Source organism: Amblyomma americanum, chromosome 4, assembly GCF_052857255.1.
Source record: "Amblyomma americanum isolate KBUSLIRL-KWMA chromosome 4, ASM5285725v1, whole genome shotgun sequence".
Taxonomy (NCBI): Eukaryota; Metazoa; Arthropoda; class Arachnida; order Ixodida; family Ixodidae; genus Amblyomma; species Amblyomma americanum.
In genome coordinates this window covers 206,552,567-206,576,024 of record NC_135500.1, presented here as the reverse complement: position 1 = coordinate 206,576,024, position 23,458 = coordinate 206,552,567, and the positions used below count along the sequence as shown (strand labels likewise).

Below are 23,458 nucleotides of genomic sequence, written 5' to 3'. Positions count from 1 at the left end.
GCTTATAGGTCCAAGAAGAACGTCGTCATCGTCGTCCACCGCCGATGAATCTTTACAGGGGCTCGTGACAGGCAATTGGAACCCGAGTGCTTGCGTCCGGACTTGTAAGGGACGATGACGTGACGTCAAACTCTTCGAGTCGCAAGCTCCATCGAGCGACGCGGCCAGACGGGTCCTTCATGTTGGCGAGGCGGCACATGGCGTGATGATCGATCAGTCACATATTCAAAAGGAAGTATGGGCGGAATTTTTACATGGGCTACACAATGAGGTGTCGCAGTGAAGGGCTCCGGAATAATTTCGGCCGCCTGGGGATCTTTAACGTGCACTGACATATCACAGCACACGGGCGTCATTGGCGTTTCGCCTCCATCGAAATGCGGCCGCCGCGGCCGGGTTCGAACCCGGTAACTCCGGCTCGGTAGATGAGTGGCACTGCTTTCGCACTAAATTTCATTGCACGTTTTGAGGTAACGCCAATTCAGCAACAGCTGGAGTGATGCGAAATGCTGATGTCAGGCCCCAGACAACTGCTTTAGATCCAGAAGGTATGTTGACAGAATGTACTTCCAAAAATGTTTAATAGTTAGAGGACGTTTCTTGATGACCACACTTCGTCTATTATATGTGTAGATGATGTCCCTGATACCTCGGAATGGACTACTGCATGGTATTACAAACGTTTTGCGCGCAGAAAATGTGTCGTTAGTTGGGCAGAATACACACATGCGTGCAAAAAAATTTGTGGACATCTTTGCATATTCTGCAAAGGTGCATGAAGTGAAAATTTTTCGAATTCATTAAGCTTATCAAAAGATGGATGATTAACCTTTCCTGGTTCATTAAAGTGCTTATCAAGAAGGTGCCTTACGGAGCTGCATATACTGCAGCATCAACCGTTCGAAGATGCTTTACGAGCCATATGCTGTTGAGTTCCTTGTGATGGTACAGCGAGCCTATTTAATTTAATTGTGTCTAATTGTGAATGTTCACAGAAAGTCACCCGGTGGAGTCTTAGCGATGTGCACAAAGTTACATTCTGATCATATCAATTAATGCAAGTCAAGTGGACATGCCTACTAACAGACGATATTTTGCGATGCTCGCACGGATGTTTCATGGGTCTCTAAAAATGAAGTTTGAAATCCCCGGCGCGGTGGCTCAGTGGTTAGGGCGCTCGACTACAGATCCGGAGTTCCCGGGTTCGAACCCGACCGCGGCGGCTGCGTTTTTATGGAGGAAAAACGCTAAGGCGCCCGTGTGCTGTGCGATGTCAGTGCACGTTAAAGATCCCCAGGTGGTCGAAATTATTCCCGAGCCCTCCACTACGGCACCTCTCTCTTCCTTTCTTCTTTCACTCCCTCCTTTATCCCTTCCCTTACGGCGCGGTTCAGGTGTCCAACGATATATGAGACAGATACTGCGCTATTTCCTTTCCCTCAAAAACCAATTAATTAATAATAATTGAGACCATTTGTGGATACCTTCTAAATATTCCTGGTTTTCTCGGGCAGTGCGTACAGCAAGTGTAGGCAGGCTGCGGGACCTCTGTTGGCTTGTTTTCGTTCATTCTGGCTCCGTTTGTTTTTCTCTGACGTGAGTTCGGCTCTGCTTTTCGCTTTCTCGCCCCCCCCGTCATGTCATACACGCGTTGCTCCGGGAATGAGCATCCGGTTAAAAAAACAACAAAAAGAAACGACAGAAAGAGACACGCGTTGCCCAAAGCTGACGCTCGAGGGCGAACGGAACAAACTGGCGAGCATGCGCCGCCTGCCCAATTGCTAGTATGTCACAGACGCGCATCTGGAAATTATTGGAAACGTGAAACACACTACAATGCACGGACGACTGGCCGTGTTGTCGATTTTTGTCGCTGTTCTTGTTATTTTTTAATGCAGGATCGCTTGAGCTCTGTTCCGTTCCACAAGCATCGGGCAGTGCTGCTTTCTCCTCGAAAGAACGGAGCTGGCTTCGAGCGAGGCGGTCCCGTTCTGCGTTGTGGCAGTCATCGACGCTGCAGAGAGGTCACCGTTTCTTCACAGCGAGGCCGAAGCAAGTTCAGAATGACTGCCCTCTCCTGTGAGCGCAGTGTTTTTTTTTAAACTTTATTAGTGCGAGCTGGTTATCCTATGGTGTCATAAATTCGGAAGGAATACATGCATAATCTCCGCACGTCCTAGGCTGAGCGTCAAGCCGCCACCCTATATCCCATGACCGCGAGCGCAACACCTCTCAAGCTGACCGCGGCAAGCCGTGTTGACATAACCGGAATTTATTGCTTGCTGCTGAAATAACAACGGCAATCTAGAAAGAGTCTTTCTCTGCTGACAAGCATGGAATGCAGTGCTGCGTACTTGACGCCGACGCTGTTCTTTTGAATACGGTGAAGAACATCCCAGAGGAACGCGACATCACTTCGCGACATCACTGTGGGCCCTAGAAACAGAGAGGCACCTGAAGCGACAAATCTGCGAAAGTAGTTGGATTTGCCATCGATGATTAGTTCGATGCTTTAACTCTAGTGAACGCTTTTACTCTAAGCCACCACAACCGAACAGTGGGAAGCACTGCTGCATGCTCGTATCGGAAGCCGCCGCTCAAGAGAGGACGGTCACCTGGCTGCGGAGGACACCGCAACAGAATGGCTTGCCGGCTGCCTGCCTCATGCCTGCCTGACCTCCCGCCCAATGGTGTGGTTTACGCTACAGCAATTTTTTTTTTCTGGGGGGTGGGTGGGGGGGGGTGATTTCTTTTTTTCTTATCGCTTGCGAACCACCGTGAAAACACCGCTCAGCTTATGTGTAGCCGAAAATAGCGTTCACTCCGCATCGCGAGGCAGCTTTTTTCAGACTATGTGACAACTGGACTACACATTGGATGACGGCTATTTTTTGCCTTTTTCCTTACGTCTTTTTCTTGTCTAGGGCTCTTGATTTCTCCGCTTGTCAGCTCTGTCTCTGGCAGCTCGTCATAAGCAGAGCTGTATCTTTTCTGCGACTCGCAAGCGGATGGAAGAAATTATCCAAAGAATGGCTACAGCTTAAAGCACACTAGAAGTCGTCCCATGCACCTCGAGGGTCGTCATCCGTGTTCGTTTTTCATGCGGGTGCGTGTACATTGGCCAGACCGGTCAGTGTGTAAACATAGAGTTAAACGGTTTGCAGAAGTATACCTTGACAGCAGACGTAGGCTCCCCCTTAGCGATGCACTGCTGGAGTTACAGTTGCTGCCCTATGTTCGAAAAAAACAATTGAACATCGTTGAGTAAAGGTACTGCGCAAAATAATACAAACATGGACGAGAAGGGCACAAGGACGGGCGCAGACTCGCGACTGGGTTTATTCAGAACAACACATACTTATAACTTCCACACCACCATGTCAGTCACTGAGCGCAAGCCAGAAATCTGCATTCTGTCTGACAGTCTTATCGAGGTATCACTCACGCAATCATCTCTTTTGTTCCTAATGAAAAAAGCCTCAGCAAGTTCACGCGCCATCTGGTCACGGCTACGCCTCAAAATCCTCGTTTTCGGCAGCAAAGGCAGGCATGGGTTATCACGCGTAGCCGAAGGGCATGCGCTACAGTGTAAGGGCAGATTAGATCCTTTTCCGGTCTTAATTGAAAGCTGGTGTTCCCTCAGCCGACTCGCCCAACAACATGCACTCCTGAAAACAGTTGTAATATTTCGCTATATGGGGATCAGATGACCAGGGAGATAAATGAGGTATGCGAAATAAAGAAGCAGCAGTGCATTCATGTCAGCAAACCATATATTAGCTTACAGGACAGTGCATTTTTTTAACTACATCAAGGAAACACGTGCCTTCGTCTCGTTTGTTATTTTGTCTTTCGAAATTTTTAACCAGTGCGTAGGTGGGATTTTTAACATGTAAAGCTCGTCTTTTCTATAAAAATTACAATTGATCGTTCAGCACTTATTCTGTGTGATGTTCTTGTTGTCTTCTGTGCTGCCTACATTTCATTGTGTGCTACGACCAACTAGCCGAACTTTCTGTTCTCGCGAAAATTCCGTAAGCTGCATTCTTCAAAAACAGAGTTCCAGAATGCCGCATCCTTTTTGAGGATATATGCGTCTCCTAGTTTGTCCGTTATTTATAATGTTCGAGCGAGCTGAAGATGAGACGCTCTGCTGAGGTAATCTGATTTGTGGAACACGCGAAAACTAAACTTGGACGAATTATTTTTGTTACAAAATAAAGCAATCAGGATCACTTCTATGTAGTATTCTGAGCCCACAAGCAAGTATTTTTTTAATGCCAAGTAATTAAAGCTAGTAATTCATACAACTACCCGTTACACCATGAACGCTTCACCAGCAGCACCAGGTTTGCATGCTTTGAGATTTCCGTTTTAAAGCAGTGAATATCTTAGTTCTTGTTGCCTGTTGAGCTCGTCGCACGCGCTGCCTTTTTGGCAGGCAGCGGCTGTTGCTAACTCTACTGGTATGCCCGTTTCAGCATGTCGATCTCACTGCTGCATAGTGAACCTGGGCTCCGAGCAGCAGCAGCCAAGCCCACCCACCGATTTCGTGACAGATGGAAACGGTGACTCCCAGGTTGCACGGTTCTACCAGGACAGAGCGGTATTCCTCACCGGAGGAACCGGATTCATTGGAAAGGTAGGCGTCCACTTCTCTGTATTTCTTTGCTCCTGCCGTAGGCGCATTTTCTGCGCGTTTTACCTTTAATCCAGTGAAGAATAGTTATAACTGCTATGAATGAGGAGGGGTAAAGTTGAAAGCTTGACCCCCCTCCACGGTGCGACGTGAGGGCAACCTCCCACGCAGGAACCTTCCCATAAAGAGCTTTCGGTGTTAAACAGCGACAAAAACAGAGTTCCCAAGTAGGCCCGGTAGCTGGCGTGGGACGACACTACGGTGCACACTGTGAGCACGGCAGCTCTGCCTCTCTGAGGAGTCTGGGACACTGCCTCTCTGAGAAGTCATCTCGCTCTACAAGCAAGAGCCCGTCGCCTTAGTTGGAAACAGTAGGCGATACGCCAGCCGTGGTCTGATAAGTGAAGCTTTACGTCTATGCGAAGATGTCACGGCTGCCTGGATACGCAGGCAATGAGGGCAAGAAATGTGACAAGCGTGGCTGGAGCGGAAGCGTACAGGCAAAACAGCATCAACACCGAACGCACTTACCTCCCCCTCCCCTTTCCCCACTGCGAACACTCGGCCATTAGACGCCTTGGAGTTGAGATAAATCGCAAAGCAGTGACGGCGTTGGAGCCTTCCACACACCCAAGGTGAGTGGTACGAAAGCAGTGACCCCCGACGCCCCCGCATGGTGATGCTGAACTAGAAAGGTGACCGCAAACTCTGCACCAAACAAGGAACGTTGCGCCGCTGCTGCCGAAATTGTGACAGTGTGGCTCACAACGTGCAAGATAGCACTGCTATAGGAACCCGAGACGCGAGCCCATGGGCAGACGCGTGTAGAGAGGAAAAGAAGAAACGTGACGGCAACCGTCGAGGAGACGAGCAACGGTAAACCTGCAACTTTTGTTTCGCATGCTTGCCCCGCAGAGAAGGCCGTCACTACAAGCTGGTTGCGGTGCGGAGATGTTCACGGTGGCATTGGAATTAAACACCTCTGCAACGGGCATCTCCGTGCCCTGGGCGAATCTCGGAGTTACTGTAGGATGCCCAAGGTGCGCTGACCTATGACAGTCGACAGTGAAGAAATCAACAGAGCACAGATGATCGCGACCACAGTGGATCAGCGTTATCCCTCGAAGCAAAAAGCGCATTTTGGAAGGGATTTCATTAAGAACAGTTTTCGATTTTGCTTTCTTATTGGCTGTCAGACGATACGTTATATAACTAACGATGATTTTGCGAAGTCTTTCCAAGAATGTATCTTTGTGCAGAAAGTTGTTGCCTATGTCCATTCATCCAGAGTTAGAATCTTTGTGCCAATCTATATCTTCCTCTAAATGCTGCTATAAATATTAAACACTGTTTATTCGCTTTTCGCACCCCTGTTCCAGGTTCTTCTGGAAAAGCTGCTGCGGTCTTGTCCTGGCTTGAAACGAGTCTACCTTCTGATACGCACCAAGCGCGGAGAGGAGCCACAAGCGAGGCTGGCAACAATTCTCAGTTCACAGGTGAAATTCGCTCATGATTACTCACTTGGGGTTAGCATCTGGTGCTGCAGAAATCGCTTGGGCTAACATGGTTGCTGCGAAATGCCTATGTTTTCAATTCGATGCTTCGATAAGCTGCGCGGCCCGCGAATGCGCAGCAACCGGCATAGCACACTCTATAGAGGCGCTGCTGCCGACGGCGGCAGCGCAGCGCCACCAGAGGGCGACTGAAACTTTCGCCAAATTTTGTTTAGGTTCCCCTCCGTGTTCTCTCTCCGTTTCACCCGCGGTGCGCAACGAACCGGGGCTAAAATAATTCTATGCCTAATATTAAGAGCGCACCAAGCCATGGACGGCGTTAAACATGCAGCTATGGCCTGTTCCACCTGGCGCTTCCCGCCGCGACCATCCTTGTCCACCCGAGCCTCGCCACATCCAGACACGTTTTCCTTCTGCACGACGCTGTCCGGCCACCGCTAACCCCTGCCTACGTAGAAGAACGACAGATTGGGCGAGTTGGAAATGCTCCATAATATTAAAACAGCGCTAAGCAACAAGGACGAAGAACGAAGGGAACACACACACAGGAGCTGATCTTACGACTAAATTTTATTTGAAGTAAGCAGGTCAATTTATACGCACACAAGAACTACGCACATGCGCATGGTCAAACACAGATGTACTCATTTAAAAATGCAAATAAAAACACACCGCATCAAAGGCTCGTGCAGTTATCGCCGATATGCTATCACCTGTGCAACAGGCTCATTTCCTTGGAGGTTAGGGTTACTGAAGGTGTGCTGACGCAACAGCTTGTCTTTCTTATGATATGGAAGGCCTCTGCTATTTCTCAGCGCCTTTGTGTGTGTTCCCTTCTTTCTTCGTCCTTGTTGCTTAGCGCTGTTTTAACATTATTGACCCTTCCTACGGTTTACCGGCCTACGGTGGCCGCACAAGCAAGAGAGCCACCCTGTTGCATAATGTTCGTGAAGAGGTAATCACCGTGGACCGCCCCAAGCCGGCGGAGTTGGAGACCCAGATTCAGTGTGCCTGACAGCACACCGTCCACAGGGTAGTAGTACTCTGTATCACCGCCCGCGCCGCCGGCGCTCTGTTCGAACTCGGCTTTCACTCTAGGAGCCGGGCCGTGCGCACCTGATGCCATGGCAAGGCAGTTCGGTTCTAGACTCGCTATACGTGTCAAACATTCTTTTCAATTCGCACCCCAGCCTTGCGCCCACACATCCAAGGGGTCCTCATATTTAAGAGCGCAGCCCTTAGGTGCCCGTTCGTGGATTCTGCCACGGCGAGAGTGGAGGAACGGACAACCAGAAGGTGGCTAGCAGCGTATAACACCCTTCCAGTGGTGGCAGGTGGCGTGTTGAATAATGTCCACGTCTCTTAAGGCGGAGGAGCATGGCTAATAGACGCTTCTAGTATACCACTTTACCCGACGCCTCCTGCGCGTGCTCAGTGCATGTGCGCAGGAGGCGTCCGGTAAGCTGGGATACGTCTCCGGTAATACGTCTCCGGTAATACGTCTCCGGTAATACGTCTCCGGTATGCTGAAAACGTCTAATAACGAGGCACATGAAAATGGTGTACAACTCAGTTTTGTGAGAGCGGAAGTTGATAAATGCACTTCTGTCGGCTGCCCCAACGCTTAGCGACGCACAAGGGCCAGAGACTTGGACACGAGCAGGTTCAGTGATCGTAAATAACTTTACTTTGACCTGACGTACTTGAGAGCATCCACCTCCGCAATTATTTTGCCTCAGTTTTACGACAGGGAGGTTGACATCTGAACTTAGCGGTATTTAATAGACTGCCCGGCCGTCCTGAACGTCGCGAAAAACAAACCTGTGCCCCATATGCCGGCGCACTGTGATACAAACTGCACGTCGGACTCGCTGCTTCATGACATTGGCATTCTTGTAGCAGTGCAGCTGCTCACCGATGTGAATCAGTGGGAGCATTCTGACAGAAATTGGAGTGCATGTGTGATGGGTCAGCGTCGTTTCACAGCGGAGAATGCTGCATTTTTGAGCTGAAGTTCACCTGCTGCGGTGATAGTTTTGTTCTAGACATCCAATACGCTATTAAAGAAGTCTGGTTGTATTGACACAGCCAGTAGCTTTATCTGTTTTTATTTGATTTAGTGATATATAATGCAAAATAAATAAAGGATTGGCTTAAACGCGTGTGAATATCTCCTTATGCGCAGCTGGCAGTGTATTCACCCCAGAGTTTAAGTATTTATTCCGCATTGATGTTGCGCTTGTTGAGTACGACTTAGTATGTTTGTGAAGCCGACGGTGTTCGTGGCTTGCGGTTACTTTCCGACGAAAAAAAAAAGGTCGATAAATAGGGCATGTAGCACTTCTTTCAAACATATTTTACCTGTTCGTTGCGCTATAGGCGAATACGGTTATGTTCTTTTGTATTCGGGAGAACAAGAGTGCATTGTCGGTTGTATCGGACCGCAAAACACGAGGCTTCGCAGTTTATCGCGATAGACGTTTCACTTGTTTGAGTCACGATATGCTTCCGGTTATTTCTTGAGGCAAGTTTACTGCAATATACTAGCTGCTTGGACAAAGCAAGTGAATAAACATCCAGTCTCAAACTTCCGGTCTCTATTCTTTGCAGAAAGCGCGGGACTCGCGAAACTTCATGCATGAAAGCGTAGCGATTGATGACACAAGGGAGCCAATTGAGGCAACGCATAGACTTTCGCAGCTGTTTCTTTCATCGCGCGTAGCTATTTATTTATTTTGTTTGCATCATTACTGCGTTAATTCTTTTAAGTGGAGCTAATTTTGCTAAACTAATTTCATACCTGAAGCATGCAGCTTCTGTACGTATATCTGCATCTATTCTTGGAATCTCGCCCAGCACTTCCTTCGAACGTTAATTTGGACTAGATGTAGTGTCAGAGAATCATGAATCGTTTATTTCGTTTTCGGTTCGCCGTTGGTGCCTGGTATTAAATGAAGCAGCCAGTGAACGCCGAGAGATTATAAGTTAAGAGCTAAAGTTCAGCAAAGCTAAAAACTGAGTGTAAGCTGTCTAGAGACACCTGTAAGTAGCGTTCTATATGGCCATCTGCTTTCCACCCGACCCACGTTTCTTTTCGTAGGTTTTTGAACGTCTCAAGCAAGAGCAGCCGAGTGCTCTGCAGAAAGTGACGGCAGTGCCAGGAGACATCGCACTTCCGAGCCTGGGACTTAGCGCGTCCGACAGGGCCACCTTAGTCGAAGAAGTGTCCGTCGTTTTCCACTCAGCTGCGACCGTCAGGTTCGAAGAGCCTCTGAAGTGAGTAAATGGAAAACCTATAAAGCGTGTTGTATTTCTCCCCGTACCCACAAGCCGCAGTGACAGAAAAAATGCTGTCGAGGGTGTTACGAAGTAGGGACTTCAGAATAAGGAAAAACTTTTCTGAGTCTTCCCCTAAATCAACCCTGCGACCATAGGCGGTGTCCTTCTGGAGAGCACCGCTCACCAATACGCTTGTGAAAACATTCATTGTAAAAAAAAATCATTAGACAGCCTATTAAGTATCTAATTGAAAATTTTTGCTAGGGATGTCTCAGGCCCGGCAGGGCAGCATGCATGGGTGAGAACAGCATTGCCTTCGTGGGCATCACAATGACCGATAGCGAAAACTCCCGTCTTCACTTCCTGGTTCTGATTCATCACGAACTAATGACGCGCGCAACCTGTACATATTTATTACTGTTTCCGCTTTATTTCCGCTTCCCCAGCTCAGGTGCTTCAGTATCGATGGCAGATGCCGGGGCGAGCAAAAATCTTTTCCATCCTTTTTATTATTATTTTAATCAAAACACTTACTGCTTACTACTTCCTGGTTAATGAGACCGTGGAAGAGAAATGGCAGGATGACTGGACCCTTGACAACTCAAAACAAAGTGAACACGGGTCGAGAGGGAGCTTCAGTCCGTGAGCCAGTGTTTCGACTTCTTTCCCACGCGACTCAGGTAAACCTTGCCCACGGCGACCACCCTTGTCCGGACGAAGACAAGTTCTCTAGTCGAAACGTTGCCTAATGGACTGAGGCTGCCCTCGACCATTGTTTGTTTTGAGTGGTTAATGAGAACGTTATCTAGGCCGGCCAGGATAATGACTCTCAGGTTATGAGCTGCGTACTCACGTGATCTAATTTAGCTTTGAAACAAGCGTTCTCGCGATTCGCGCCGTTTGGCGGTAAAGCTCTTGAGGTGTGTTTGTTGGTCGCTATCTCTGAAGGTATCGGCTGGACTCTTCATAACTATGAATGGCGTGATCACTTCTTCATCACTGAGTATGTTGGTGGTGGTGGTGGCGTAAATATCCCGCCTTTATATTTACGCCACCACCGCCACCACCACCACCACCACCACCACCACCACCACCACCACCAACATACTCATTGATGAGTAAGAGATCACGTAGTTCATAGTTATGAAGAGTCCAGCCGATACCTTCAGCGTTAGCGCCCTATCATAACTCTTCATAACAATAGAACGGCGTGATCACTCGCATATCAATGAATATGTTGTCCAAGTGGGCCGAAGGAAGACTCTCGCAGGAATGTGTATTGTGTAGTCACGTATTCCCGGTTGGCCAGAACTGCGTAGTAGGCGCAGTCACCACGTGAAATGGGGAGAAAGGAAGGAGAAGCCATTTCAATATACTATTTCCTAGGAGAAAAGCGTGGCTGAAATCCTTTAGTTCTGGAGGCTGTCTTGTTCGGGCGATCGGAGCAGCGTGCGTAAACTACGTTGTAATTTGTTATGGCAGGAGCGGGTGTAGCGCCTCCTGGCGGCAGATCCGGAAAAACGTTAAAAAGAAAGATCGTGCAGAGCAAAGAGGAGAACTTGTCTAGTAGCTTCCGTTTCTCTACGCCGGATGAGCATTGACGGCCATCTTGCAAGGGTACTATTAGCAACTGCCAGAAACGTGTCGTATTTGGTATGGCAGGATAGCTGCTTTTTCAGTTTCAGGAAAAAGAGACGTGAGGGCATATTTCCTTTCTCCTTGTGGGAAGCAGGGTTGTAAATACTGACTATGGCGGTGAAAATGAGACAACAGGAAAAATACAGACGTGGCTGAGTTTGTCCCGCCGGCTTCTATCGGGTTGTCTTGTCTCATTTCGGCTGCTATTCCAACGTGAACATGTAGAAACTTGCTCAACTTTGCGCACGGCTCTGTTGCTATAACAGCGAACAAAATTCGATAGCACGTGTGAAACGGTTTCAATACGTCCTTGCCGTACATCGCGTGCACGATACCTCCGTTGGTCGATGAGATTTGCAGTGTACTCTCAGCAGGACTGAACTGTGGCAGTATTGCATTGCAGAGTGGCATTCCAGCTCAACGTCCTGGCTACGCGGAGTGTTTTGGACCTCTGCAAGCAAATTCGGAACCTCTGCGTAAGTTGCTTCGAGCTTTGGAAATGAAGTTTTCAGTCCAGTCCATTTTTATCAAGTTTTCACCGTGATAAACCGCTACTAGTGCTAGCATCTTGATTCGTACTGCACTTCCTCGGTTACTGAAATCATCACTTCGTTTTCTTTGTAGGCTTTTGTTCACGTGTCAACAGCATACACCAACTGTGAGAAGATAGGAGAAGTGCACGAGATGATATACGAACCATGTGTGGATATCGAAACAGTTAACGCAGCTGCTCAGTGAGTATGTCTCCCTACACTCCTCTCGTCTAAGCTTTGCCCTCATAAGTATTTGCTTTTAGTGTGAGGTTATCTCATGAATTTATTGTTTGTTACTTAAGAAAGTGACAGCTGATCCGGATCATGAGAGCGAGATAACTAGAAGGATAAGAATGGGGTGGAGCGCATATGGCAAATTCTCGCAGATCATGAGTGGCAGTTTACCAATTTCCCTCAAGAGGAAAGTGTACAACAGCATAATCTTACCGGTACTCACCTACGGTGCCGAAACGTGGAGGCTAACGAAAAGAGTTCAGCTTAAGTTAAGGACAACGCAGCGAGTCATGGAAAGAAAAATGATAGGTGTAACGTTAAGAGATCGGAAGCGGGCAGAGTGGGTGAGGGAACAAACACGGGTTAATGACATCCTAGTCGAAATCAAGAGAAAGAAATGGGCTTGGGAAGGGCATGTAATGCGAAGGCAAGATAACCGCTGGTCCTTAAGGGTAACGGAGTGGATTCCAAGAGAAAGTAAGCGTAGCAGGGGGCGGCAGAAGGTTAGGTGGGCGGATGAGATTAAGAAGGTTGCAGGCAAAGGGTGGATGCAGCTGGCAAAGGATAGGGTTAATTGGAGAGACATGGGAGGGGCCTTTGCCCTGCAGTGGGTGTAGTAAGGCTGATGATGATGATGCTGATGACTTAAGAAAAACTTCGCTGCACGTTCACCGTGACTCGTTGCTCTCACATTAACGCCATGTGCAAGCTGTAGTGGATGCCTTTTGTTGTTAGTGTTGGAGCAGCCGCGTGCAGTAACCGGTGATGGGGTGTAGGGGACGTAGAACAGGCGTGCGTCAGGCACAGCCACTCAATGTCTTCCACCCATCCACATAAGGTGGCCGTCTGGCGTAAAAGGAACAGCCAGTGAAGCGGGCGAGGAGGAGAGCTAAAAGCGAGGAAGAGGGGAGGTGGCTCTGGCTAGTGGCCATTTTACGAGCAGCAGGCAGGAGAGGAGGAAATACTCTCAAACACCGTGCACTGCGCACGACTCCTCACTGTTGTCGTCGTCTTCTGGGCTGTTAATGTAGCGCGCGGAGCAACGTGCGCCTGCATAGCCACCGGTAACGTGCGTTCTTGCTTCGCTACACAAAAGCTGCAGGCTCGTACGCCACGCCATTATCCTCCTCTGGACAGCACTTTGGCCGGCAGTGGCAATTATTAATTAAAACGGGGAAAAAATGCCGACAACTTGTACGCTCCGCATGTTATGCTGAGGTCTCAGTGCGGGCGCGATGTGTTTTAGTTTCACCACTTCCCAGCCGACCCCGAGTTACGTCGGCCGTGATCTTTTTTGGTGAACAGAAGATACTTTGTGTCAACAAGAAAATCGCGCACGTGGCCAGCATACTCAACGCAAAAAAAAAAATACCCACAGTCTATGGTTTTAGGGACATTGAAGGGAAATACCAACTCAGGTTAGACTGATAGGCTGATGTCACGTGATATAATATTTGTTATTTTTATCTTAAGAAAGTTTTTATGCGCCAGAAAATACGTACGCACTCCCTCACCAGAACAGGAATTGGCCACCCTGGTGTGGTATTTGGCCACTACCTCCAACAAGAACAAACCAATTAACCGTCGGCTTTCACTCCTCAGCAGCTGCGGCGGAACTAACCAAGGCGGCAGTCAGACCTGTGACGCAGCGGAGGTTGCTAGGAATTAATCTGTGGATCCGGACAGGCTGCAGCATGTCACTGGAAACTGAACCTGGCAACGTTCAACGCTAGAACCTTACCCAGTGAGGCTTGTCTAGCAACGCTGTTAGAAGAACTAGCGTGTATTAAATGGGATCTCAGGGCTTAGTTAGGTTAGGAGGACAGATGAAGCACATCCAGTGTTAAAGAGCGGGAATTTACTATGGTATCGTGGACTAGCGGACAGACGAGAACTATGTGTGGGATTCCTCATCAATCAGGATATAGCTGGCAACTTGAGAAATTTTACAGTATCAACGAGAGGGTGGCTGCCATTATAATTAGGCTTAACAAGAGGTACAAGCTAAAGGTGGTACAGGCCTACGCGCCTGCATATAGCTACGATGACCAGATCGTAGAAAGCTTCCATGAGGACATGGAATCGGCAGTGAGCAAAGTAAAAGCACAGTACACTGTACTGCTGGGAAATTTCAATGCCAAGCTAGGGAAGAAGCACGCTGGAGACCAGGCAGTGGGCGACTATGGCCCAGGCTCTAGGAATATTGCGGGGGGGGGGGGGGGGGGGCTATATTAGTAGAGTTCGCAGAGTGAAATAATTTGCGGATCATGACTACTTTCTTCCGTAAACGAGAATACAGGAAATGGACGTGGAAAATGGTGCGACAAAAATGAAATCGATTTATACTATGCGCTGACCCTGGTATGCGCAGGATGTTGAGGTTCTAGGAAAGGTACACTCTAGCGACCAAAGGATGGTAAGGTCTCAAGTTAACCTAGATTAAAGAGGGAACGGAAGAAACCACTGAAGTAGAAGCCCATTAAAGAGTTAGCGGAAGTAGACGGATTCAGGATATCGTTGCAGAACAGATATTCGGCTTTGACTGAGGACGACGACCTTAATGTTGAAGCAATGAACGATAATCTGACCGCTATCATTACGGAATGCGCAGTAGAAGTAGGCGGTAAGTTGGTTCGACAGGATACCGGCAATCTAGCTCAGGACACGAAAGATCTGATTAAGATCGCCAAATCATGAAGGGGTCTGACGCCACAGACAGAATAAAAACTGGCAGAGCTATCCAAGTTAATAAGCGCAAGGTAGCCGACATAAGGAAGTTTAACATGGAGAGGATCGAGCATGCTCTAAACAACGGAGGTAGCCTAAAACTGATGAAGAGAAAACTAGGCATAGAAAAAAAAAACAGATGTATTCGTTAAGAGGCAAAGGTTGCAATGCCATTAGCAATATGGATAAGATAGTTAAGGTAACCGAAGGGTTCTACACAACTTCACACAGTAGCCAATGAAATCAAAACGTTCCTTAGAGAGTTGTAATAAAAACGGCGCGATGAACGAGGAGAAAAGCAGAACACAAAAGACAGGACCAGCGCCACTCGAGACTGGCAGGTTAACACACAACACGGCAGGATCAGTGCGGAAGCGTCCAACAGTGAATGGGCGCAATGTAGAAGAAATATGCTCAGGTAAAACTTTTGCTTGGGCTAGGTGGTTCATGCTAGCCCAGCTAGCCCAAGCAAGAGTTTTCCTTCAAGAGTTTTAGTCAACTGAAAGGCTAGCGGAAAAAATTAAACTAGGAGAGCGCGGCAAGCTGTAGTCAGTGGGTGTGACTCAAGAGACAAAACCTGGACTTTGGAGGAGCATGTAACGCTCAGGACAAGTAACCACTGGCCCATTAAGATAACGAAGCTAACTTGAAAACAAGAAAAATGCCGCCACGCGGACACGGGCAGGGGGAGTTCACTTGAGCAGATGGGATCAGGAGGTTTTCCGGAATAGCCTGACGCAATTCAGGAGAAAGAAATTAGACAGAAAATTGAGAAGATGCACGAAGTCAACGTGCTGGCTTGATAAGTAAAATTGATGAAGAATGACTAAATTTATTTCTGCAGGTGCACAGAGGATAAATCCATGGGAAATGAGGATGAATTCCTGTTTGGAATGCCCAACACTTACACCCTGACCAAACGCTTGGCAGAAGTACTCCTGCGGGACGAGCAGGGATCCACTCCTGTTGCTATAGTGCGGCCTTCCATCGTCACTGCCTCCTGGAAGGAGCCCTTCCCGGTAAGGCACCATGGTGTTGATTGATTGATTGATTGATTGACTGACTGATTGATTGATTGATTGATTGATTGATTGATTGATTGATTCATTCATTCATTCATTCATTCATTCATTCATTCATTCATTCATTCATTTATTCATTCATTCATTCATTCATTCATTCATTCATTATGACGCTCGAAATATGCTCCCTAACTTCATGGCGCAAGATACAGTGAAGGCTTACGGATTAACGTCAGCGTCTCCGGTTTTCTTAACGTGCCCTAAAGTTAGTACACGGTTGCCGTGCCATTCAACTTCCCTGGGTAAGCTGACACAGCCGGAAATAAATGTCTACAACTTTCGTGTTCAGCGTCAAAACCGTTGAGCGAACTCTGTATTACCGCGGAGAAATACCACAGCACTGGCACATAAGCGTCGCCATGAGGGATAAGGCGACGTGTTATTGCCGCAGTGTTCTCTGCAGAAATGGCACACAAAATTCATTTGTCAACTTTGCCATTAGTTCATGACATGCTTCCATCTGCGGTCTGTGCACTGCGCTCAGAACATAACATTATGACAGCTTAAGAATTAGCGGGACCTAAACTTAACTGTTCAATTTGTTTATTTTTTATTTGAAGGGCTGGATAGACAACTACGCAGCTGTCACCGGCCTAATTGCATCGGTAAGTATTGTTCAGACACCTGAAGATTTTTATACTTAATGTAATGGTACTGAGCGATTTTAACTGGCACTTGAAAGAACAACGACGAACAGAAGGAACAGGCACAGTACAAAACAGCACTAACGAACGTTCTCAGTGCTGTTTCCTTCTCCCTTTTAACATTTTTTTATTACTTCTGAGTTTACGATGAAGCCGCTAGGCCATGCTCAGTACCCATGAAATTGCATTTAACGATGGCGCCTATACGAATGCAACGAATCGTGGCGTTCTTACCTGCGAAATAATTTATTATGCGCAACAGTTAAACTTGTGTATACTGTAAATCATTATGCAGGTAGGCACTGGCTTGCTGCCGTCAATGCTGGTGAAAAAGGACTGCATAGGTGACTACATTCCTGTGGACATAGTCGCCAGCACGCTCATATGCGTCGCCTGGCACACCGCCATTACAAGGTTAGCGGCATGCTTAATTCTGGATGACCCGTCCCGCAGCGGCGGGTGTATAACGTTCCGTCACCCGTGCGGGCCTATTTCTGACAACTAGAAGAAAAAGCCGAGAGATCGTTTCTATATATGTGAAAAGGGGGCTCGTATAGAGTCCGGAAACCTCATTCATGTTACTTTTATTCTTCAATGATCCGAATTCCTGTCGTCCCATCCAGTCGCGCCTTTTGCAAATCGGACGAGCGCTCGTCGAACCCTACAGTAATGTGAAACACTTGTTTTACCGCTTCTCGCGGCACTGTAAGCCATTCGCACTTTGCTGGGCTGATTTTGCGGCATTGGCGCTCTGCCTTTCGCGCGGCTGCATCCTGGCATCTGCGTTCCCTGAATCCTAATACTCGATACTGATGACCCTCTATTTTCTAGTTAATTAACACCTATTACAAAAAATTATAGAGAGGCGAACCTGACACGTACAGTACTCACGGATTGAAATAGGACATTCGGAGCGCTAGCCTTGCAGTGCCACGCAGGCATGTGGTAAACCACAGGCCGGCTGATTGGCTACTGGAAGGAACAATTCTGCTTTGTAGATGTTCTCCCTCTCACGCCATACCACAATGCACCACCTTGGTTCCATGAGCGTCTACGGGTGGCGCTCCATGAAGCGACGGCCACGCGCTCCGAATGTCCTATTTCAATCCGTGAGTACTGTACCTATATGCCTTTCTTACTACGAACTCTCCCTATATCCACCCCCCCCCCTCCCTGTTCCTGTGGAAGACAGACCTTTAATAGTTTGATGTGCGTAACCAGCAAGGGCGCGAATGACCGAAGTGTGTGACCTGCGACGTGCCCTTGCACAGGTCCGAGTACGTGAGAGTGTACCACTGTACCAGTGGCGCCTCTAAAAGTCAGACGTGGGGCGACATGACTACTGCAGTGCAGGAGGCTGTTCTACGTTACCCAATGCCGTACGTGGCCCGCTACCCAAAGTTCGCGGTGACGAGCAGTGGCATATGGTACAACGCTAATCTCTGGTGCCTGCACTGTCTGCCTGCGTTCGTTGGAGACCTGGCTCTTCAACTGATGGGACAGAAACCAAGGTTGGTACCCTGCTGTATGGACGGAGACCCTATCGCTGCAATGTCTTCTGGTCAGAAAGTCAGCGGGTCGGAAAGAAGTGCTAGCAGCATCATGGTATACAGGACTCAGTGTGACATTATTAGTGATCAAGGTGTTTATTACTTACTGGCAACATAATGGTGCGAATGTAGGTTTTATTGGAAGCCATGACGAACACAAAGAATGTTTGGTAGAGAACATGCCGTGGTTGTGAAACTAAACGGGGTGAGGTATGGCCTAAATGAAGGGAAGCACAGCCTGTAGGAAAACGGGTTTTAGTGCCCAAGCGCAACTGACCCATGCGTATTGCAGACCGCGAGTCAGAATTCTCGCTCACCGGCGCTGACTTCACAGCGGAATCGGCGCAGTTACTGGTTTGGAGACTCATTGGGGGGGAGGCGAATGGGCCGTGGGCCTTAAAGTTAATGCTACAGGCTTGTGAAAATGAATCACATGGTTTGAGAGATTTCACTTAAGATATAAATGAGTGATACCAGTGGAGTTTGTGTCACATGGAAAGACCTGCTTTAATGACGCACGATTACACCTAATTTTTTGTCGTGGTGAAGAAATAAAAATGAAATTTACAACTGTAGGGAAAATATGCACACTCCATTCATCTTCCATGGAGCCTTGAAGCGCAGATCTTGGTTATAGTAAAGTGACCCGTGTGTGCGACCCAACGAAAAGCGGTTAAATTAGGAAAGGGTCGTGGCACCTGCCAACAAGCATTATGCTGTCGTAATCAATATGAGCGGGAAGAACCTATTTGCATAAAATTGTGAATTGTCTTTACATTTATTGTTGATATTAATTTATTTCTTTATGCCAACTGAACACACTTTGCTTGGACCCTTTGGAGGGCTCCTGATGCGTGGGTTTTGAGCCTCGCGTGTTTGTCTGCAATTTTTTTCAACTTTATTGTTTTGCAGGTTCATACAACGCTACCGAAAGGTTCGCAAACGCATGGACATTGTACGGTACTTCACAACTCACGGCTGGCTGTTCAGATCAAATAACGTCAAAGGGCTCGCCAGCAGCCTTTCACTACCAGACAAGAAGGCGAGTGAAAGATATGCTCTTTGATCACCAAAGCAAAATAATTCATTATCTAATAATATATACGGCCTGTGTTACAAAATGGACGGGCAATGAATGTTCTCAGCGCGAGTCCTTTACCGCAACAGTCAATCAGTTAGTACTTGTTCACTTCAGACTAGGCATTGGTATGTAGTGTAAAGTGATTATTTGAGCGATAACAATAAATCCTCAAAATTGAGTTCATACAATCAGCGCTTTTGGTTAGAGCTAGTTTTCATTTAGAACCCTCTTTAAAATTAAAATATTCTTCCTGGTCTCCATGAGCATTTTCAGCGCACCAACAATAGTCCGGGAGTAAGTGAAGTTACGTCATGCCATCACAGATATACGTCACGTCGATGTTAACTTTACCACATTCAGTTAAGAAGACGAAACTGCGCCGTGGACTAAAAAGAGGAATCCTTACTTTGCAGTTGTTCAGCCTTGGCGTGCAGGACATGGATTGGAGACCTTACTGGGATCAATACGTGCTGGGAATTCGCAAGTTCCTCTTCAAGGGCGAGGATGGCAGCCTTCCTGACGCACGGAGACAGCTGAAACGGTAAGGACATTTGCCACTGACATATAAGCACCTGGCCGATATCATAAATCATGCTTAAGTCGGTTCAAAAACACGAACGTGAAGCTGTTCGTAAAACATCCTCAGACATGACAGGTGCTGAAGATTGTGACGCAAAATAGACCTGGACAGAAAGTGAACACCCCGTAGCGTTGACTCAGAAGAATGTTTATTGCGGGGAAACAAAACTATTCTTATTGCTCACATGTTAGCAAGTGTCAATCGATCTTAGGCTGAGCAAGCTGCAATAATACGCCAGATTTTTTACACTTATGTCCGGCAGCATACAGTTCACTAAAGAAAGAGCCAATAAATGTCGAGTAAACCGACTGACATGTGGTCGTTGTGGTCTATAAAAGTCATCCATCACGCAAGGAGAGCTTCTCATATCAACTGCGTTCACATCACTACCTTCCATCACTGTGCTGCAATGTTTACCTGATCCCTGGTTCATGAGAGATAATCTGCGAGTTGACGGTTCAGCTACAACGGCGCATAAAGGTTATTGATGTTACCTTCGCAGCATTCTCAAAAACTGGCGAGCATGGCTTGCTTGTGTTTTTGCATGGCGTTCAGTCTGCCCTGAACTAGAAGTAGGGGTAGTGGAAAAAGGGAGATGTGCGGCGCCAAGCCAGATATGTCGACCGCTGACAGGGGCACTGGCAAAAAATTATAGGCGTTGGTGTGCTTTTACCGAGCGACGCGAAATGCGATGTCTAGTTCTACAATTATTGCATATTCTTCTTTGCAAGAGATTTCACTGACGACAATAGTGCCTTCATAATAAAACTTAAGACGTCGACGGTATGCGGTTAAGCCACAAACATGTGTAGGCCCAACCCACTTGCGTTCGTGTCCCAGGTGCCTGAAGACAACAGACTCCTGGCCCGCGAGGGCAACCTCTGCCCTCAAATTTGCAGTGAAACATATTTACTAGCGCAAACACAGACAGGGACCAAAGCAAGAGTAAGAGACAGGACACACGCTAGTGTCCTGTCACTGACAGGACACTAGCGTGTGTCCTGTCTCTAGCGTGTGTCCTGTCTCTTACTCTTGCTTTGGTCCCTGTCTGTGTTTGCGCTAGTCAATATGTTTCACTGCTACAACCAACTAGCCCAAATGAAAACCTCAATTTTGCACCTGTAGCACTCCTATCAGGCTCGTAACCAAGGGAGCAAAGTGACCTTGGTCTATACCCCCACGAAATAAAGCTCCTAACAGTGCGTTAATTGGCCATGCACTGCTCAACACAAAGCTAGTGCCTTAGGCCGGTCTCGATGCCAGAAGTGCTTCGTCAAGTGGCGTCCCATGAAGAGCGGCAAAGTGCGAATCACGAGGGGAGGGGTATATTCCTTTAGCTCATGATACTGCCTTACTTCAAGACATCTAAAAACTCTCATGTCGCCGTTGAACAAGTTGAACAAGCACTCATTTTTCCATACATATACTAATTCTGGTACGGGTGAAAAGTCCTGCTTTGAACAGAGTCGCGTTGGCGAGCTGCACGATCGAAGGAATGAACAACGCACACGTCATCCCATGACACGAGAGATTGCCTTAATTCGAGCGTGCATTCATGTGTAGGGATATATACACACAAAGGTCGTGCTATTTTTAAGGGCATCTGGTGCTGCCTTTGGTCACTACATCAATTCATTCCTAAATATATACATATATGCAAAGAATATTTACAAAGCCAGCCAATGTTCCTGTCATGGCTTATAGTCATGAAACCTTGCCGCTGGTATTCGGTCTCTTGTGGACCGAAGAAGTGGCAGCGGCTCACCAGAAGGTTCGGTGCCAACAACGGAAGCACTATCACAACTGTAATTACATCATCATCACCTGAAGCAAGTCTCGCCAGTTGTAGACTCTGTGGCTGTAACCGACCTGTTGGCGCAGACTGAGGTACCTCGAACATTATATACAGGTTGACTACGTCGATAGTACACAAATTGCTAATGCTCTACACGTCAGTGGCAATAGAAATTCCTCCAGGACAGCACATCACGAACGCCGAATGCGTTGAAATTTTTTACTGGATTTCTCGTGTTCAACAGTGATTTTCAGGCCCAATTTATTACCCGCCGTGGTGGCTCAGTGGTTAGGGCGCTCGGCTACTGATCCGGAGTTCCCGGGTTCGAACCCGACCGCGGCGGCTGCGTTTTTATGGAGCAAAAACACCAAGGCGCCCGTGTGCTGTGCGATGTCAGTGCACGTTAAAGATCCCCAGGTGGTCGAAATTATTCGGGAGCCCTCCACTACGGCACTTCTATCTTCCTCTCTTCTTTCACTCTCTCCTTAATCCTTTCCCTTACGGCGCGGTTCAGGTGTCCAACGATATACGAGACAGATACTGCGCCATTTTCTTTTCGCGAAAACCAACTATTAGGCCCAATTTAGAAAAAAAAAACACGCATTTCACACTATCCGTCAAATGATTTTTCGTTACCTACGAAAAACAACTGACTTCGAGCAAATAAAGAAAAGCAAAGGAAAAAGCAAGGAGAGGAAAAGTTCAGCAGCTGCACATCTGTGATAGTCGACGAAGCTTAAACTTGAACAGAAAGAAAAATATTTCCGGAACGTTAGAAGTAGAAAGTTAAGAAATTAAAATAGTAATGTACAGCACTATCGTTACGGCAAAAGAAAGAGGAAAACAATGCAAATAAATAATAAGTTGTGTAGCGCTAGGGCTGAAGATGAATCGATGAAGGCACGCTGGGGTTCAGTAAGTCCGCCAACCACACTTCACGTTTTGTCTTTTGCAGGCTCTACGCAGTGCACTTGTTCTTGCGCCTACCCCTCCTGATCCTGATGTCGCGAATGCTGATGACGGAGACAGCATCGAAGCTGGGTTACTCCTCGATGACGACGGCCACGAGACTGTGGAAAACACTGCCCGCCTTATGGCCTCTATGATTGCCGCTTTCGGAAGCAAAGATGCCACAGGTCCCCACGACTTCGAGCCACATTCTGAAGTGCGTCTAGGTGCCATGTAGTCGAAAAAAAAAACAAAACTGCGGGCAAACGTTACCTGACAAGAACTGAATTTCGCCAAGAGATGCAACTCTAAAATGAGCACTGTCGCATAAGGTTACATCCCGTTGTTGTCAGTTGGGACAGCTCCTGGACACCTGCCTTTACTACAGCTATTTTGTCCGCTGCGCTTTACGTGTGAGCAAAACTTCCCTCGTAAAAGAAGGTGCGAGAACTCGGAATTTCTATTCGGGGATTCATATGTGCCACACCAGCAAAAGTTTCGCAAGCCGCGGCCATAATATGCTCGAACTGTGGCCAAACCATACCCCTCTCCCATCCGCTCCCCAAAACTTCTGAGGTGCGGACACTTTCGACACAAACATGACACCCGCCATAATCCACTGTGCGTACAGAACATTGCCTAACGCCTCTGGTGGGCTGACTGGAATTAGACCACTTCGTATCATATAGTCCTGCCTTTCGGTCTTGTCCCATGTCAGCACCAACGTCCTATTCTTCCTCAGTTCTATGAAATTCGCCGATTTGGCGGTTCGATCCATACAAGTTCACCTAAAGTTTTTTTGTAGGTTTCAAGCTGCAAATCCTTATAGCTATAGTGGGTTGGACCTACTCACTTACGCCTTCGGCGGGCGTGGTATATACATGCACTTTTTTATCTTCCCCTTCTTGCAGTTCGACCCCTTTTTTCAAGTGCTCCACAACACTGCTGAGATTTCCACACAGCGTGGCACACAAACCGTGCTTTTCTTCCTTGGTAACTCCTTCTACTACTACGTACTGATGTTCAGAACGTTCGCCGCACACAAAACGACGAATTGTGGAAAGCTGCAGACAATTGCTGTATCGCACTTTGTTTAACAAATTAAGACGCTTATTCTTCTTGCGATACTAAAGAATGATGCGCAAAAACTCACAGGCCTGACTTACTGGTGTGTATACTGAACGAAAATTCCAGTGACTTGAGTGCTTCGAGTC

The 23,458-nt window shown here is 47.5% G+C and overlaps 1 protein-coding gene across 2 annotated transcripts; it reads left to right on the top strand.

Annotated features, from left to right (window-relative positions):
• The first annotated feature begins 1,727 nt into the window (after window positions 1–1,727).
• Window positions 1,728–22,540, top strand: LOC144127528 (fatty acyl-CoA reductase 1-like). 2 transcript variants are annotated; one of them, XM_077660522.1, is made up of 14 exons: window positions 1,752–1,784; window positions 1,899–2,079; window positions 4,482–4,642; window positions 6,019–6,135; window positions 9,254–9,429; window positions 11,474–11,546; window positions 11,695–11,804; window positions 15,409–15,583; window positions 16,207–16,251; window positions 16,586–16,704; window positions 17,562–17,801; window positions 18,753–18,882; window positions 19,335–19,462; window positions 22,252–22,540. In XM_077660522.1, exons 2-14 carry the CDS (start codon window positions 2,064–2,066, stop codon window positions 22,400–22,402), a joined length of 1,641 nt encoding a protein of 546 aa, XP_077516648.1. In that variant the 5' UTR covers window positions 1,752–1,784; window positions 1,899–2,063; the 3' UTR covers window positions 22,403–22,540. The 2 variants fall into 2 exon arrangements, with proteins under 2 accessions (XP_077516647.1, XP_077516648.1); XM_077660521.1 differs by having other exon boundaries at window positions 1,728–2,079.
• Window positions 22,541–23,458: the final 918 nt, after the last annotated feature.